Below are 20,017 nucleotides of genomic sequence, written 5' to 3'. Positions count from 1 at the left end.
CCAAATTAGGCCTAAGTTCCCTGCCCTTTTCTTCCTTAACATCAAGGCACAAATGAGAGAGAGATAGTGTGTGTGTGTGTGTGCAAAATCGTGAGAGAGTTGAGAGAATGAGCATGAAGTTTCTACCCCCTTCTGTTTTATTTATAAGTGTTTACTATGTATATCCCTTAGTTCCTAGGCAAATGACCCTATTGCCCTTCTAAATTAACTAATCCTCATGCTGTCCCTAGGGGTGAAATGATCATTTCGCCCAGTTCCCGCTAATTCCTCACGTGTTCCTAATATCTACCTACTAATCACATCATCCAATTAATTACCAATTATTTATTCAATGTCCAATAATTTCGAAATTATTCTCTAAGTTCCCATAAATACTTGTAGGCCCCTCCCAAGCCGGGTATTGAACCCCGCTGTGACTATTTCTCCAATCCGCTCACTAGGATCGTCTCGAGCCATATGCTGCAAATATATCCACATAATAATGTGGTCTCAACAATTTATCACATATAATCACATTTATGCCCTCAACGAGCCAAAATTACAAATATGCCCTTATAAGCTATAAACGGTCCACATGCATATCTAATATTCACAAAAATGCATGTCACATAGTCATATTAATCATGCATGCCACATAATCACACATATACCAAATATGCCCTCCCAGCACGCTAATCAAGGCCCATAAGCCAAGTGTTCATAATCCAAAACTAAATAAAACTAATAAATAGAATGCAAATAAAATATTGGAATGCCTCCAAATGCGCTGTCGTTAACGTCATTTAGCCGGACACTTATTTTCCTTTATATTCAACTTGGATCAAGTCCACCCCTCACATCCTTGAGAGCCATAGTATCATGGGAAGATACTCTTTTCCTGATATTGCATATTTTTTAAATTTTCCACCGCTCATGAAACAATCGCGCTTTCTCACTAAATATCATCTTCACTTTTTGACGAATTGCTCGTTTTCCCCCTTTCTCCATAGTTTTCTTTTTAGTAGCTTCCAGTTTATCACCCTCATTTTCCACCACATCAACTCTACATCAATTTGGAACCGCCATTGCTGCAAAAAATTTAAATGTTACCTCTTCTTTTTGCACTCGCAACTTCGATTAACCTTTTTGCACATCTATTAAGGCTCTGGCAGTTGCTAAAAATGGCCTTCCAACAATAATGAGAATATTTTCATCTTCCTCCATATCAAGAATAATAAAATATGCAGGGAAAATGAATTTTTCTACCTTTACTAGAACATCCTCAATAATACCCCTCAGATGCTTTACTAAACGATTTGCCATTTGCAAAGACACGGTAGTTGGTCGAGCCTCTCCTAATTTTAACTTTCTAAAAATAGATAGAGGCATTGAATTCACACTGGCACCTAAATCACATAAAGCCTTTGTTTCTACTGAAACCCCTATAGAACATGGGATGTTGAAACTACCAGGATCTTTAAGCTTGAGAGGTAGTTTCTTCTGAAGTATCACATTGCACTCCTCAGTAAGTGCCACTGTTTCATAGTCCTCTAGCTTCCTTTTCTTTGACAAAATTTCTTTCATAAACTTCACATTACTTGGAATTTTTTCAAGTGCCTCAGCAAACAGAATATTGATGTGTAGCTTTCGAAGGATATCCAAAAATTAAGAAAAACTACTTATCAAGCTTATTCTTTTGAAGCCTCTGAGGATATGGGATATTTATATGGTGATCTATACTTATTTCTGGCTCATTCTCTTATTTCTCAGTAACATTAGACCCACTCACTTCCTTCTCCTTATCAACCACATTTGGCTCTTTTAACTCCTCGCCACTCGTCAAGGACATTGCATTGCACAATTCTTTTGGGTTTACCTCAGTAGTGCTTGGTAACTTCCCTTGAGCACGATTTGTCATCAAAGTAGCCAACTGTCCCATTTGAGTCTCCAATCTCCTGATAGATGCCCTAGTTTTTCTCATGAATTGGTTCAACGTGTCTGACTGTGCTTCTGGTGGGTTAACTTGAGGATGCAGTGGTGGATGTTGTGGCAATGCGTGACGAGGATCATAATACGGTCGAGGATTTAGCCCATATATTGATTGATGGGGTGGATATTGAGGATGATTTTGTGGGTACGGCGGTTGTGCTCCTTGATTATTTTTCCAAGACAAGTTAGGGCGATTTTGCCACCCTTGATTATAGAACATGGGATATAGGTTATTGGCTTGCCTTTGGCTATTTCCTATGGCTTAAACTTGTTCCATCGGCAAATTAATTAAATCCATTGCAGACACTGGTTAGGTGGATGCACCATTCCACACATTTCAAACACACTTTGTAATTGCATGGTTTGAGCTATGAGGTTATTCTGTTGTAATTGTTTTGTTAAGGATGCCTCTTGAGTTGTAAGCATTGAGATGACATCTAATTCAATCATCCTAGCCACCTTCTTTGTACTTTTCCTCTCAATTACCCACTAGTAATTGTTCATGGCCATCTCTTCTAGGAGATCATAAGCTTCATTGGCACTCTTGCTCATAAATGCCCCTTCTCCTACTGCAGCTATGATAGTGCAAGTAATACCGCCTAACCCATTGTAAAAATTAAGGACTAACATCCATTTTTCAATCCCATGATGAAGGCATTTTCTTAACAACTCTTTAAATCTCTGCCATGCATCATACAATGACTCTCTCTCCATCTGACAGAAATTATTAATCTCCCATCTCAACCGTGCAGCCTTGGATGGGGGAAAGAATTTTGCAAGGAAATTTTGAGCAAGCTCCTCCCATGTGGTAATAGAGTTAGCCTGTAGGGAAATCAACCAACTCTTTTCTCGGTCCCTTAGTGAAAATGGAATCAACCTCAACCTGATTGCGTCATTGCTCACCCCATTCATCTTAAAGGTCGCACAAAGCTCTATGAAATTAGCTATGTGTAAGTTAGGGTCCTCTGTAGGCAAGCCTCCAAACTGAATAGTATATTGGACCATTTACAAAATCATTGGCTTAATCTCAAAATTATTCATAGCAATTGTTGGTGGTCTGATGCATGAATCACTCCCGTAACAGTTGGGAGTACATAATCTCTTAAACTTCTAGCCCTTTGATCAGCAGGGACCTCAGCAGCCACTGCCCCTTTGACATCATTGGCAACACGATTTACTACATTCCCTTTATTTGTAGCCATGGTAAAATCCATCCTTTTCTTTATCTTTCGGTTCTTTATGCACGTTCTTTCAATTTCAAGATCTACTGGTATGAGCTCCTTTTGTCTACTTCCCCGCATATATCAATATTTCCTAAAACAAAATACAACCTTGATCCAAATGAGTATAAAATATAAATACCAAATTAGAACAAAAAACAATTAATTTTGATATTGGATATTAAGTCCCCGACAACGGCACAAAAAAGTTGATCGTGAAAATATGATACACAAGCATACGTAATCAATTCAAGTAATATAGATAGTAAATAAAGTATCGTTCCCACAAGGACTATCAACCAATTACCAATAAATGCTTTTAAATTTCTACGTGGCAGTCGAAAATAGTGTTGGATTTTATGCCTTTATAAAACCAAATTTCTTATGTAATTCATTCATTATCAATAAAGTAGTAGAAATCATTTTGTTCAATCAAATTTCCTTGTTTACATATTTTATTACATGATTAATTATTATTAATACAAACGTTTATAAAATCCCGAACATATGTATATTTACAATTATAGTGACTCGGTCACAGTGGATTATAATTGTAATTATATGTTCCAAAGCATTTTTGTCCGAAGATTAAATCGGTACACTGGATTTTTATTGATTGGGTAATCTACAATAAGATCTACTTACACATCTGGTGTGATGTCATATCCAGGACATTGACCAAGTATATAAGATCGGATGTATTTTGTTACATATGATTGGACCGATATTGATTATTGACGAGATAAATAAGTATGTTACTATCTACTAATCATATCACAACGTTGACTATAGGTCAATTCAATCTTGATTCTGATTGATTAATATTCTGCTAATTGTATTATTCAAGTCTTTTGATTTGTTCGTTACCATCTTACCCTACGGACTAGCTCATACTTACATATTGGAGATTTGGTTGTATAATTGAGTGGGAGTATTTATCATAGATATGAAATCTATAGCTTCTGTTTAAGAAGTGGAATGATGATTTCCTTATAGCTTGGTTCATGTGTTAAATGATAGAGTACTCATATCTTAAATTAAATTTATGGAAATATCATTTACAAGGAACTTAGTGGGTGTTAATGATAAAATATCAATGAGAGGTAAAACAGTAATTTGCACCCATCTCATTAGTAGATCATCTATAGAGGATTGAATGACGGTTATGGTTATAATAATGGATAACGTATTTACATTTGGTGTAAAACATTTTATGAATTTAAAAGTGCAATTCTGAGTCTATAGTGGAGTCACGAGGAATTAATAAGGTAGTGAGATTATTTATTATAAATAAACTCATGGTAACTTATTGGAGCTTGAGTTCATGGATCCATGGTCCCCATGTCATCTCTTATCAAAATGAACAGAGTAGTCTTGAATAATTAATTTAATTATTAATTATAAAAATATCACATTGACTAGGTCAATGAAAATAAATAATGTTAAATTATTTATTGATATCTTGTGAGAAAAGAAAAAGAAGAAACTTTGAGGATTTTATTACAAAGTCTCAAAAAGAGAGTGTTATAGCCAATTGGGACAATTTTGTTAATACTGATAAATTGGTATTAATATTAATAAAATGAATTAAATAAAGGTCAAAATTATAATTGGTTGATTTTGACAAGTATTTAATTAAGTATAATTATTAAATAATCAAACAAAATGGGTCACTAAACCCTATTTTGTGTCCTAGCTAATTGCCTATATATACTAGTATTATAGAATGCATTAGAAGAACAAAAAGCTGAATTTGACAAAGTAAAAATTCACTACTAATATACTATACCTAGCCGCCCACTCTTTTTTAGTTTTCTCTCTAGGAAATCTCTTCTCATGTGTTGAGACTTGCCCACACAAACACTAGGTTGTTTTAGAGAAAGACTTGGAAGATCGTGGTCTTGTTTTAAAGCAGTTTGGATTCCTTTCCATACCTAGCATTCAACAAGGACAAAAGGTTAGGGAATCCAAAAGGTGTAGTCATTGTTCCGCTATGCATCTCGGAGCATGCATATAGCCTTATATAAATGAGATCCTGCAAATAGAGTGATTTTTAAACTAAGACTTAAAATTAAAATAAATTTTGCAAGAATAAAGATTGATTCAATAATTAAAAACCTAGGGTGTTAACTTCATCAACTTTTCATTCTATTAATTTTATTAATCAGTTCTAAATTTCTTTATTCCTATTCTAATAGCAGGTTAAGAAAAATTGATTCATATTCTTTTTAAAGATATAAGATCTCAACCTATATGCAAGTTTTCTACATCTCTGTGATAAACTTAAACATATAGCAATAGAAACATAATTACTACACAAGACATACATGTACTTTCGTCCAATATGTAACGTATGTTTATATAAAAATAGCATATTCAATTCTCATCTTTCAAATTTTGAATCAAAATCATAAATCAAGCAAATATGGATCAGGAATTTATTAGAATTAAACAAACATTATATAGATTAAAATAAAGAAGAAGCATCAATAGAACATCATAATAAGATTAAATAGAAATCCAAGTGACTACATTAAACCCTAGACAGAAGTATTTAGTTCATATCAGACATGACTAAAACACAAAATAATTATTCATAAACATAAAATTCAAAGACTTGAAGAAGAAATAAAAAATATGAAACTGCAGAAAAAATAATCTCATAATCAAATTTTATCTCTATACTCGTAATTAAAATCTAACCTAACCTTAATTAAACCCAAAAGTATGAATTTATACCAACAAAAACACGATTTCCTCTTTTTTCATAGGCGGGTCGCGACTTGGCCTTTCCTAGGTCACGGTTCGTGTCTTTTTAAAGCTCTTCAAAATTTGGTTTGCCCTCCAGGCACCGCGACCCTCTAAACCCAATTCGCGGCCCGCCTCTCCATGGACCTGCTTTTTGCCTCTATTTCTTCTAGTGTTGCGACTCTATTGACCAAGTCGCGACTCTAATTCCTTTCAGCAAACCTTCAGCCTCTGACTTTGCTAGAGTCGCGGCCCTTAAGCCCATAATGTCACGACTCTAATTCTATTTTTTTCCAGATTTTAACCTTTTGACATCCTTCCTTCATCAAAACATATTATTATTCATCCTTAGCATTAATTTTGACTAAGTGACCATTGAAAGCTCCTTTTTTTCACCATTTGCTCTTCTTTTCACATTTATCTCATGATTCAATGCACCAACCTACAACAAAGTCAAAAACAAGTGTAATCTTGCACAAAAAAAACATAAATACTCAAGATTACCACAAAAATACATCCTAAAACAACAAAATTACATAATTACATTTATGCCCTCAACAGTCCAAAATTAAAAACATGCCCTTATTCACATAGATGGGCCCACATGAATATTTAATACACACAAACATGCATGTCTAATCACATTACCATACAATTCATTTATATCACATAATCACGCATATATTCTATTTCTCACTCATATAATCCCAATTGGGCCCTCCAGGCGCTGTAGAGAATGCACCCCATAGAGAAATTGGCTTGAGAGAAATTAGCTTAGTGCATGATACTGGCGTCTAGAAAACTGTGACCCTACTTTCATGCTCACCCATAATAGTTTTTACTGACCAGCCACTACGGCAAGTCTTGTAGAAACCAAAAGTCATTGGTCGACTATTAAAATGGGCAGTTGAGCTGGGGTAGTTTGAAATTTCCTATGCACCTCGAGCAACCATAAAGGGAGAAGCCTTAGTGGATTTCATAGCTGAATTCACCGGACTCCCTGCCAGCGAGTCGATTATAGAGACAGATGATCAAGACCAAACACCCGCTTGGAAACTATTCTTAGACGGGTCATCTAATGAGCACAACGCTTGGAAAGGATTGATCTTAATCACCACCGAGGGACATCGATTTCATTGTGAAATCACATTCAACTTTACAGCCTCAAACAATGAAGCCGAGTACGAGGCACTGCTCATATGTTTGAGACTAGCTAAGGAGATAAACATAAAGTCAATATAAATATACAATGAATCCCAGCTAGTTGTTTATCAGATTATTGGATAATATCAGGCTAAGGGCCTTAAGATGGTTTCATATCTAAACAAGGCGAAGGAATTACTAAAACAATTCAAGAAGTATACTCTCCAACAAGTACCTCGCGACCAGAACGCAAACACCGATGCCTTATCCAAGTTAGCAAGTGCCAAAGATGTCGAAACTTTAAGCATAGTACATGTAGAACTCTTATCAGCACCCAGCATTCAAGTGGAAGAATCCTCCCTAATAATAAAAGTACCTGACATGTGGATGACTCTCGACATTCAATATCTCAAACATGGAGTATTTTCAGCAGATATGAATAAGGCGAGGATACTGCAAAGGCAATCAGCTCGATTTATCCTGCTCGATGGAATCCTATATCGGCGAGGATATTCAATGCCTTTATTAAGATGTATCTCTAAGGAAAAGTTAAAGAAATGATGAGAGAAGTACATGAAGGATCTGTGGAGATCATGATGGGGGGAAAATTTTGTCAAAGAAGATTCTCCGACAAGGGTATTTCTGGCATGCGATGATCAAGGATTCCATGGAATTTGTTAAGAAGTGTGATAAATGCCAATTATTCTCCAAGATACCTCGAGCAACCCCAAATGAGCTTAAACAGATTCAAAGCTAATGGTCATTCATAGTTTGGGAAATAGATCTGATCGGATCTTTGCCCACATGAAAAGGAAATGTCAAGTATGCAGTTGTTGCTGTCGACTAATTTATTAAGTGGGCTAAAGTTGAACCACTCGCGACAATCACATCTAAGAAGGTGTTGGATTTCGTTGTCAAAAACATTGTATACCCATATTGATTGCAGAAAAAGTTTGTATCAGACAATGGCAGGCAATTTGACAGCGACCTGTTTATCGATTTCTATGAGCGGTATGGTATAACGAAGAGTTTTTCATCGGTTACCCATCCACAAGCCAACGAATTGGTATAAGCTGTGAACAAAACTCTGAAGGACACACTAAAGAAAAGGCTCAAAGAAGCAAAGGGAGCGTGGCCAGAACAATTGCTAAAAGTACTCTAGTCATATAGAACATCTCACCGAACAACAACAGGCCATATGCCATTTTCCTTAGCCTATGGGTATGAAGCCATGTCACTAGTCGAGTTAGATCCACCATTGCATAGAAGGATGACATACGACCAGAAAATGAATAACCAGTTATTAATGGAGTCTTTGGACTTGGTTAATGAAAGGCATGAGCAGGCTCAACTACGAGTGGCAGCTTATCAACAAAAGGTCGCTCGATATATTAATTCCAAAGTACGCGAGAGAAAGTTTGACGTGGGAGATTTGGTGCTTAGAAGAGTTTTTCTCAACACTTGCAATCAAGTTGCTGGAGTGCTTGGACCAAACTAGGAGGGTTCATATCAAATTGAAGAAACTCTTCAACCAGGTACCTACAAACTTGCTCACTTAAATGGAGATCTCGTTCCTCGCTATTGTAGAACACCTACACAAGTACTATCAATAAACATATTTTTTTAAAGATTTGGCTTGTATTAATTTTACTTTTTACAAGTTTTTGAATAAGGGATGACCAGTTAGATGGCTGGTCGCTTATAAGTGTAAGATCAAATTTTGATCACTCGTACAGACACAAATTTTTTCCATTTATTACAAGAAATAAAAGGAATTGTGTGCAGCCAGTTATTCTTGCCAATTATCGTATTTTTTACAAGTATTTTCTTATTACGTGTGTTATTTTTCTATATTATCATTAATTATTTATAAGTACGCGAGCAGTAATGTTCGAACAGAAATTGGTCAGTGGAAAGTGACCGAGAACCATAAACTCCTCGATCACTTAGGGGGCATATAAGATACTAAGTGAGAAAAACATATGATAAACATATGTGAACACACGAGAAAAATAAGGGAAAGCATACTACGACACTTAGAGTATTTTCAGAATTTTTGGTTAATTTTGTGAAATCATTGTAAAGTGTTATTCTAAGTTCAGCCATACGACCAGGTTATAATAACAATAGAGGTGCAACTGTTATAATATCAAAATGAAATATCTTTACACCGCGAGAAATTGCTGCTCGAATGTAATTAAAAATGTTAAAATTAAATAAAACTGCCTTAGGTAGAAAATTGTCTAAACACCGCGAACAATTTGTTCGGGTGTTTTAATTACATTAACAAAAAAACATTTACTGAGCAGTTGAAAGGGGGTCATGTTGAGGCTGTTGATCGACTGAAGGGCTAGGTTCTTGATCAGCACCATTGATGCCCATCGCCAAGGAAATTTCAGGAGAATTCGGGACATTTTTCTCCTCCTCTAGGCGAGCAGCGCACTTGGTGAGTTTGGCTTGTTTTACCTGCTCAGGAAGATAGTCAAAGTTTGCCTCTGGGTTGTTCTTCTAGATCATATAAAAGCAGGTGAATGCAGCTCCTCGAAACGTCTCCAGATTTTGGGCATTTTGTTCTTCGAGTAGCTTCACTCGATCCTCTAGTTCAATCGCTTCCTTCATGCTGGCCTCCAAATCCTCTTACAGCTTTGCTGCTTCCTTGAAGTTAGTTTCAGAGGCTTCTTTGAATTTCTCCTTCATAGCAACAGCCTTAGCCATATCTTCTTGGCTCCTTTATAACTCCTCAGTCAAAGTGGCGGCTTTGTCATCGGCTACCTTGACTTTGGCTTCCCATGCCATGACCTCCTCAACATGATTTGTGACAACCTCCTCCATGTTGCACCAACCTTTGGTTACAATAAGAATACCCTATGAATAGAAGAAAGATATAGTCATTAGAAATCATAAAAAAATTGAATGTGTTCGAGTACAACTAAATTCTAAGAGCTTACACTGAGGATTTCATTTAGCCCCCGACCAAGGATTTGGTTAGGTTTCAGCGAGGAGAGAAAAGCAAAAGTTTTCGGGCTGCGACGATGCTTGAATAGCTTGTGAAGTCTACCATTGGTTGAGCAATAGACATTGCTCAACAACTCTGTCGCCAAAGCTTCCTGGTCGTTGGTGGGCACAAAGCAAGGAGGTGGAGGAGGTGTAGCAGTTTTGGATGGAGTAGGTGCTGGAGGATTGTTTGATCATATCCTTTTCCTCGAAGGTTCCCCACTGACGTCTCCAGTGTTTTTTCTGCTCAATTTCTTCTAGTTTTCTAGTTTGCCTCCAAAAGTATAGATGTTGAACGCGTCATCAACTTGCAGGACTACAAGACAAACAAACAAGCAAATAAGTCAATAAATAGTTTTGCATGATAATGAAACAAACTAAAAGGAATTCTAAGTGATATACCTGAACTATAATTCCTGGTCGCTACATTATTTAAAGAACTACTACTACACTCACTATCTGCCTCAAAGAAGTCCAAGTTAAAACTACAGGTCGTAAATTTAAAATTGTCGTCCCTATCAAACAAATTATAAGGGATGGGTAGTTTATCTGGGAGTGAAAAATCTATACCATTCTCATCAGAGGATTTGAGTATAGGACCAGCATATTCGGGTAATTTTTGTTTTCCCCTCCCATGTCAAGGAGGGGTACTGGCTGGTCGAGTGTTGGGGCTTGGCTCTCAAATGGTCACTCCCGTTGGTTGACACCTTTGGGGCTGTGACACATCTTTCTGCTCGGTGTTTTCTTGCCCTTTGGTGCCCTCTCCGGTGGCACTCATCACTGTTGATTCCCTCACTTCTTGGTGAGGTTCTAAAAGGTCGAACAACCTTAAATTGCTCTCCGTGACCTACTCTTTAACGTTTTTCTCTATATTCGTTATGCCAGCTAGGGTTGCGGCTCTTATCTCAATTTCTGGAGTAGGGTTTTGTCGATACCATGGACCTAGATACAACGCAAATCAACTAAGGACGAGGAAAAGATGAAAAATCACTAGATGAATGTCGAACAGAGATTAAAAGTTTACCTCCTTGCGTAAAGGCCATGTTTTCAGTGACCAAGTTGGTCGTGAGGAAATACTCCTAGAAGTACTTTCCCATGTTAGACTTATAAGTTATGTCACTCAGGAATGTGCGAGTGGTTTCCTGGTGATAGAAGTGGAAGAACCTGTGTGCTTTTTATTGGGGTTGGATTTAAGACCGAACAGATAGTTGATCGCATGAGGAGTAGGCACAAGCCATTTTTTGTGGTCGTATAGGACATATAGTGCTTAAAGTAATCTATATCTGTTATGAGTTATTTGGGAAGGGGCTGCCTTGAAGTGATTGGCCACCCCTCAGAAAAAATCATGCAAGGGCAAGATTGCCCCTGCATCTATATGGTACCTTGACCAGGCACTGTAAGCACCTCCGGGCATGTCTGCCCTCTGGTCAGGTGTAGGTTTGTATAAGGTAATCCCAGGAATCCTGTACTTCTTGGGATACTTAGCCACCATTCTAGTTGATATGATGCTCGGAGGGGCTATGTACCAGGCTACCTCTGCTCGGGGGCCATCGTGTGGATGGGCCTTGGGCTGAATATCTGGTGGTGAAAAATTTAAGGGTTGAGGGTCATTTGAGGGACCCTTGGTGTTGGTTGCAGGCTAGCTGGTATGTGAGTTTGTAGGTTTACTTTTTCTGTGAGAGATGTGTTTGACACGACCCATATTCGGTTGGTTCTATGAAGGATTGTAAGAAGGATTAGTCGTAGGGTTTGGGTGTGATGTCGGAGGTTCTGGAAAAGGCAAAGAAGGTTGTTCTTGATCCTCAAACAGGAAAGTGAGAAGATCTTCATCTATTGGTCTCTCACCTCCCCAAGGATCATGCATGAATATCTGAGAAGGCTAAAGGGGAAGTGAGAATCTATGACCAATAGATGAAAGAAAAAGAAAAGTAAGGATAGTGTTGCTCGTGTATAAAAGTTAAGCTTTTATACGACCAGCAGCATCCTGATAAAAACCCAAAAACATGCGAGCATGGTGGAAAATGGATCAAAAAGCGAATTTGAAATGTTTTTTCGAAAAAACTTTTCAACTCTAAAAATTAGGCGGGAAAAACCCAATTTTCCCAAAACACTCAAAATCGAATTTGCACTTCAATTTTGGATCTGAAATTAGCGTAAATATACTCCCTATTTCTTTTTACACATTGTCTTGTACATTATACTTCCTAAAATCCATATTCTAGGATAGTTATTCTGTGTATTTTAGCCTAAACCCAATCACCCAAAAAACTATCCAAGAACAATGTGAACTGAGTTGTTGAAACAGGCAAATCAGGACCAAAATACGTGAAAATTGCTACAAAAATAAGAAGATGAAGTCGAAAACTTACTTGAAGTATGGATTTTTTGAAGAAAACGCGAGGATGGTGCTTGAAGTTGATCGTAGATGCCTCAGATCGAACTGAGGACGGTGGTTTTCTTGCAGGTTTTTATGAGTGTTCTTGAGGAGAGAGAAGGCTCGGGTAAAAAATGAAAAGAAGTGAGAGGGCATATATTTATACTGATCGTGGAATTAATACAAGGTAATAATGAGATTAGAGTTTTGAAGCATGGGGAATCGCAATAACCGTCAGAATGTGTATGGGGAATCGAAAGGGTGATGATTACTTATTTTTTTGAAAAAGTAAGTACTAACAGATGTGATAGGTCAATTCGATTGCTGGTTGAGTAAGTTTATTAAATGTTGATCGCATTAAAAGAAACTTGGGGAGAAAATGTTTACCCAAAAATATTTGCTTGATGACGTGGCACGATCAAGGCGCATGTGAGCGGCACGTGACTGTTTATTGATGAAAGTCTGGTCAACCAACGACCATGAAATTAAAAGGAAATTAAGCTGCCCGATAGGCGTGTTGGACATGCTGAGTAATAGGGATGCTGATGTTCTGACATATGCGACCAGATCTGCTCGTATTATCGAATTAAGCTAGCATATTTTACTTTCTTTATATGTAAATTTTATTATTTCTGTTATTATTTAAATATGCTTCTAGCACAAGTATGGGATGGCCCATAGGCCCATACGTACATCCTAGATCCTATAAATAGGAGTCGTGGGATCCATTTGAGAGATACGCAATAATTTGTATTCAGAGAGAACAAATACTTTAATACATGATTTTGTATTCCACTTTTGAGCTTGTGAAACTTAGTGAACCCTAGTTTGTTGATCACAGGTTCAAAGTTTACATCAATAAAATTACTAAGTGGACGTAGGTTATTACCAATATGGGGCTGAACCACTATAAAATATTTGTGTCATTTTAGTTCTTGCATTCGATGTATTAATTCTTTCATTTTTAGTGACTCTATGCCGTTGACTAAATCAAGGGTCAACAGACACATATATAGATATGAAGATATTACCTTACAAAAAGAACAATAAGACTCACTATGAAGACAATGTCAAGTTCTACTTTCGAAATTGAAGAGAATGACTCCAAATTTTTCATAAGAGATCTATACCGACGAGTAAAATCTAAAAGCAATTTGGACCTAATTCGATTAGGAGACATTGAGTTCTCATAAAAAAAAAAAATTGTCTCTTCTTTCCAATCCTTAGATCTACTTCTTTTATTCTTCTTTCCCTTCCCCTCTACTCCCATGTGTTTTCTCTCTCCCCCTCTATTTTTTTCCCACACAATTTTTTTTCTTCTTCTTTCTCTCATTCACATGCTCTCGAAATCATGGGTGCAATTCTGATTTTTTATGTTTATTTTTTTACTTTGAATGAAGAAGAAGATGAATAGAGAGTTTACGAAATGGGTGTGCATTTATTATGAGACCCTAATTTTAAAATTGTTAAAATAATTCAAAACTTGAAAAGAGAGTTTACCTCTTATTGGTTGGAATCACCATTCCTAATGACAAAAAAAAAAGCAATTACGAAATTAATGCCCAAAAAAAAAGAATATATGCCAATAAAAAAAATCTTTACTTGTAGGTAACTTGATGTACTAAGTCACCTAAATGCCATGTCAGTATATTTGCACATTTATCTAGGTACCCATGTGTGGGTAATACCCATTGAGAACTTTTCCATATATATACTAAACGTTTATGTTGAATGCATGCTTTAGGCTTAGGTTGCTTTGCTTTATTTTTAACATGAAAGAGATGTTGAAATATTGTTATAATAGGAGCATGTTAGGGTTTCATTAACATTGTTAAGAGTTTTGATTTGTTTATTTTAGAAAGGTTTATTATTTGGGTTGTTGTTGTTTCATTGAATTTGATGCCTTGATAATTAAAATGCAAATGTTGGAAATAGAATGCATACTAGGGTTGTATTGGTGTTTTGTGTGTTCTTATTGTTTCTTTTAAAACCTACTAGTTTTGAGCATGCTAATTGGTAAATTTTCATGGATTATGCCTCATGGAATTTCGGCCTAGGGTGGTGTGTGTTTAAGAATATTTTTTTCTTTCTATTTCATTAATTAAATTGTCATTGCATACTAATTGTGCTATTGAATCCATGAAGGTATACAACCATACTAGATAAATTTGTTAAAATTTTATAAAAGAAAATTGGGACTTTGAGTATATTTTTGCTTGCTGATTTTTGCTCAGTTTTATGGTAAATTGCTTTTAACTAAAAGGATAGCAAATATATGCCTCTAAAATTCACGTCTTAAAGCTAATATAAGTAAAATGTGATTTTACCATAATTTAGATCTGAGTTTTCTCTTATACATTTATGTAGATTTTATTAACAAAACAAATAAGTAAAGCTTTTTTTTTTTAAAAGAAGACAAAAGAATTTATTTAATAAAAATGAGTATAGTTAGCTCTTTTTTTTTTTTCCAACTTTTATGTAATTATGACTTAATGTGAAATTTTGTAAATTTGAGGTCTTATTCTTTTTACGAGGTTAATTTATGATATTTTTTTATTAATTATTTAATTAACTTTGCTAAATTGAATAAGAGTATTTTATGAAGTTAATAAATTTTGTCAAGATTAATTTTATTTTGTGAGAAACAGAAAAATGTTGTCATGATTTATCTTTATTTAAATAATAAATGTGATTTTATTATTTTAGTACAAATATAACTAAAGAACTTGTCCAATAAAATTATGTTGTAAAAGAAAATCTAGAATGAAACTTTATGATATGAAGAGGTAATATGGTAATATTAAAAACTTGGTAAACTATTATTACTTGCTGAATTTATAAGAAACAATAAAATAAGGAAATAGAATTTACCAACTTTAAGGCGAATTTTAAGAATTCTCTCACATATGCACGTAACATGCAAGTCAATTTTTACGTTCAAAATTACGCTATTTGATCAAGTGCATGATCCTTGTTTTGAGACTGTTGATTTACCCTTAGTAGAATTGTTATTATTCTTTAATGAGTTTATGTGAGATTATTGTATGAATTAATTTGGGATGCAACCTGTGCCATGTGTGCATGACCTATGCACACGAGGGGTATGTTTGTAGGGTGTGTTGGTTTTATTTGGTATTAAGATGAGTGTTTGATTGTTATTCTAGTGTCGTTGTGAAGTATCCCGCTCTTTAATTTGCTTGGACTTGAGGTAAGGAAGTTAGCCAGAATTCTTATGCTATTTGTTGAACTGTATGAGATATCAGTTGTGAGATAAATTGTTATGTATGCATGTAATGTATGACTGTATGAAAAACAAAGTGTTGTTAGCGTGTTGAATGCGACACAATAAATGAGTTACTAAGGTATGGTGTAACTCATAGGACGAACACGCCAAGGTTATTCTGGAACCCGAGATCCAGATTACCTAACAGAGGAGAATTTACTGGTTTATGCTTTACTGGTTACCTCATAGAATTGTTTGCTTTATTTGTTATGATGAATTTTTTAGATAAAGTGTATAAGATTATGATATGTCATTTTAAGCTTATGTAAGATGAGAATAGTTTGTGTTATACTTATGGGAATTGTTGTTCTTGTTTGTACTTCTTTACTGGGCTTTTAGCTCACCCCCTTACTTTCCTCCTTTCATGTAGGCAATAGGTTTTCTTATTGGCACGCATGATGTGGGGCGTTCCTTGGTCTGAGTATGTATGTCGTGGGGCTCTGATGAATAAAAAATGATCTAGCAACGCCTCATAATATTTTTATGAGTTATCTTGTTTAATTATATTATCAATTGGATTTAAACATTTTATTTTAGATTGGATGAAAGACATTATGTTTTTGTTTTAACAAATGGGCCCATATGGCATGATTTGATAAGGCCTCACTGAACCATTTTTATAATTATGATATTTTTCTAAATAATTATCAAGTAGTCATCGTTTGCAAAGATAGTAGTATAGGGCGTTTTACACCTCTACCAACAACGGTTGTCAGTAGATGTATTTTCTGAATAGCACCAAAACCTTTCGCTTTTTGGGGAGATAAGTTACTCTACCGATCACGGAACCTCTACCAAAACGCGTTGTCGGTACATCATCTGTATATACAGATCGTCTTCCACCTTCAGCAGCTCATTCTAAAATATCCCAAAATCAAAAAACCCATTTTTCTCCCTCCGTTCTCAGGCGATTCCAGCGAAAAATAAGGGGTTTCTTCATCAAACACACTACACCATCAAGTAAGGATCTCTCTCTCATATATATGTTTCTATTTCTTTTTTTTTTTGTTAATAAAATCACTGTATATATATATATATTCCCATTTGAATTGTTTTTGGGTTTTCTTTGTTTTTGGTCCGATTTGTTAGGATCATTGGGTGATTTGAATTGTTTCTCAGTTTTGGTTTAGGATTCTTAATCTTTGAGGTATGTGTTTCTGCCCTAACCCATTATTGCTTTAATTTTTATTGTATTTAGTGAAAATAATGAAAAAAAATGTGCTATGGTATTTTGTTAATTTATTGTGATATGTTTTGTGCTTTTTTTTTTTCTTTTGCTATATTATGGCTGCAAGAATAGTGTGCGAGTGAGCGTGTGGTTTATTTTTATTTTTGTATAATATAATGAACAAATATATTGTATAATTAGTTTGGATAATTTTTTTGGACTTATAATATGTTAGTAATGTATAATTCATTTTGGTTAGTGTAGATGCTCAAAACTCCATGCTTGTGAAAGATCCAAAGCACATGCCAAGGTCCCCCAAACGCCTAGACACCTACCTCTGCCACGAAACCCATGGGACATCATTTTCTCGCAAGGAGGCACATGAGGCTATTCTCGGCATGCCCAGCACCCGTGCACCTTGACGGAACTTCTCAGCGTGTTGAGCACCCATGCACCCAGCGAGGCCTCGCCTCGCAAAGAGCCCCTCGCGTGTCACCTGGGATCTGCGTGCGCTGGCCTCGCGACGCCGCCTGGGATCTGCACACACTGGCCTCGCGACACCACCTGGGATCCGCGCGCGCATGGCCTTGCTCCAAAGGGCCTCGCGTGCATGATAACCTCGCCCCAAAAGGCCTCGCGTGCATGATGTCCTCGTCCCAAAGGGCCTCCCCCAAAGGCCTCGCGTGCATGATGGCCTCGCCCAGGGGCCAACGCGCGTATGTGCTCCCACAGCCTCGCACCTCGCGGCCATGTTGCTTCGAAGGTGTATATCACACCCTACGCCTCGCGGGTGCACACGGTGTCAGGACCTCCCCACGTCCTCGCGAAACCTCACTAGCCTTATAACATGCTATACCCACCTCATAGAAAAGGCCCTACGTCACTTGGTGAGGTTGGGGCCACCAACGAAGTGCACCCTCTTCAATTAGCCAATTGGGACCACTTACAAGAAGGCCACCCAGATATGTTATTCAAGGTGGCCCACAAGAGACAAAAAATACGAACATGGTACATCTAAATAGGTACGTACATGCCTGCAAGGATTAAGGGACAGACCTGACACCTGTACCCAACAAGTAGTGGCGGTTAGGGGTAGTACGAGGAATGGCAGCACCACCTCCACGTCTCTGACATGCACCAGAGCCGACCACCACTCTCCCAACACCACTACACCTGATACCACTCTCTTGAGAATGTACTTGTGTACCATCTAGTCCCCTGAACCACACTGTATCAAGGGTCATTAGAGCCCACTATAAAGGGAACCCTTCTTCAACATTGAGGGGGGTTGGAAAAAACACTGTAGCATTACACCATAAGAAATACAAATTCAGTTCACCATTTGTCTTCTGCAAGTGTTCTTTGAGTTTCCAATTAGATCTTTAAAGTTTTTCTTTTGATAATCTCTACGTTTCTGTTTTTCTAACTTAACTTGGTTGACCAATTCTCACCGTCAACAGTTAGTATGTTGTGTTCCTAGAACTTAAAATTAATTTTTTAATAGTTGGATATAAAAGAAAATAAACTTTTTAAGAAAATTCTTGAAAAAAATTAGTGACATTGTTGTGGGTGATTTTAAAATATAAACTAATAAGATTATTACATTTAGTTTTAGTTAGTGTTTTTTTTTTATCAAGAAAAAAGAGAACTTCAAAAATCAACCAACAAATACACCCTCAATTCCTCACTTCAAACTAAGAAGATGCAACAGGCTGCAACTTCCAAAAAGAAACCAAAGCCTAATACATTTTTAATCTATGTAAAAACCCTCTCTTGACTTGTCATTTTTCTATTTTGTACAATATAAAACCTGTACAACAAGAAACTTTTTATATCATGAGCAATCTTTACTTCAGAATAGGAATGACCTTAAAAAATGCACCTATTCCTGTTTAACCATAAACTATAGCAAGTTGCTGCAATAACAGCAACACTAACCAACTTCACAACTCCCTTAGCAGGCACCGAAAGCCAACTCAACCAGCCATTGAAGTCCAAAGGCCAGCCTCTGAAACCCAGCCATGCAAACACAAGCTCCACCACCCTTTGAGAAAGATAGCAACTAAAAAATAAGTGGTTGTGTGTTTCAGGAAGATCACCACACACAGGGCACAAATTGGAATCTAAGACAATATGAAATTTGTTCAAGTTGTCCTTTGTTAGCAGCTGGGAGTTAACTATTTGCCATAACATAAAACGATGCTATGGCAAGTTGAGACTACTCCAAATGGCCCTGTGAAAATGGAATTGAATCTGAGGAAGGGTACCGTTATATAACAAGAGAGTACTGAATTTACGCAAGCCTCCTGCTTGCGAAAATGGTAGTTAGTGTTTTATAGAACTTAAAATTTATTTATTTTTTAGTTGTTGGTAATTTTTAGTGAAAATGGTAATTTATTTATTTATTTATTGTTTAATTGTTGGTAATTATTAGTGTATGCTATGTTGGATTATATGTGTGAGGATGCAAAATTGTATTTGCACTACACTGGGTATTTCTGGATGTTTTGTATGTATTATATATAGGTTTTTAAATTTTTGGATAGATTGAAATATGGTTGTTATGCTGAAGATTAGGTTGAAAAATTATACATAAAATGGAAAATAGTAATAATTTTAATAATTACTTTAAAAATTGAGTAATTATAAACTAATAAGATTTTTTTTTTTAAAATTGAAGAAATTAATTATTTAATAATCACTTCAAAAATTTATGCAACCCTTAAGACTAATAAAAAATTAATTTACAACAAATATTAATTTAAATTTATAATTTTAATCCTCACCTTAAAATTGAGTAATTATATACTAATAAAAAAATTATGATAAAGCCATTCTTAAAAAATTTCTAATTTTAATAACCACCTTTAAAAAATTAGTACTTCTAAACTAAAATAATCAAAAAAGTACTAACGTAACAAAAAATTAAACAAATTAGTAAAACATTAGTAATTCTAAACTAAAATAATCAAAAAAATTACTAACGAATAAAAAATTAAACAAATTAGTAAAACATTAGTACTTCTAAACTAAAATAATCAAAAAAATTACTAAATTAATAAAAAATTAAACAAATTAATAATTCTAACCTAATAAATTAAATTAATCCAAACAAATTT

General features: G+C 35.7%; 1 protein-coding gene across 1 annotated transcript; it reads right to left on the bottom strand.

The window, feature by feature from the left end:
- Positions 1 to 1,116: 1,116 nt before the first annotated feature.
- On the bottom strand, positions 1,117 to 1,918 carry LOC133785538 (uncharacterized). The gene is made up of 2 exons (XM_062224765.1): positions 1,769 to 1,918; positions 1,117 to 1,623 (listed from the first exon to the last, which is right to left on the bottom strand). Exons 1-2 carry the CDS (start codon positions 1,916 to 1,918, stop codon positions 1,117 to 1,119), a joined length of 657 nt encoding a protein of 218 aa, XP_062080749.1.
- Positions 1,919 to 20,017: the final 18,099 nt, after the last annotated feature.

This window comes from Humulus lupulus, chromosome 6, assembly GCF_963169125.1.
Source record: "Humulus lupulus chromosome 6, drHumLupu1.1, whole genome shotgun sequence".
In the NCBI taxonomy this organism is placed as follows: Eukaryota; Viridiplantae; Streptophyta; class Magnoliopsida; order Rosales; family Cannabaceae; genus Humulus; species Humulus lupulus.
This window is presented reverse-complemented; position numbering and strand designations above follow the sequence as displayed.

Bases quoted from the DNA above. Each gene is read 5' to 3' on its own strand.
- LOC133785538 (XM_062224765.1), bottom strand. From the start codon at position 1,918: ATGGGACAGTTGGCTACTTTGATGACAAATCGTGCTCAAGGGAAGTTA. The intron at 1,624-1,768 runs GTGAGTGGGTCT...ATCCTTCGAAAG, and splicing joins TGGTTGATAAGGAGAAGGAA to CTACACATCAATATTCTGTT.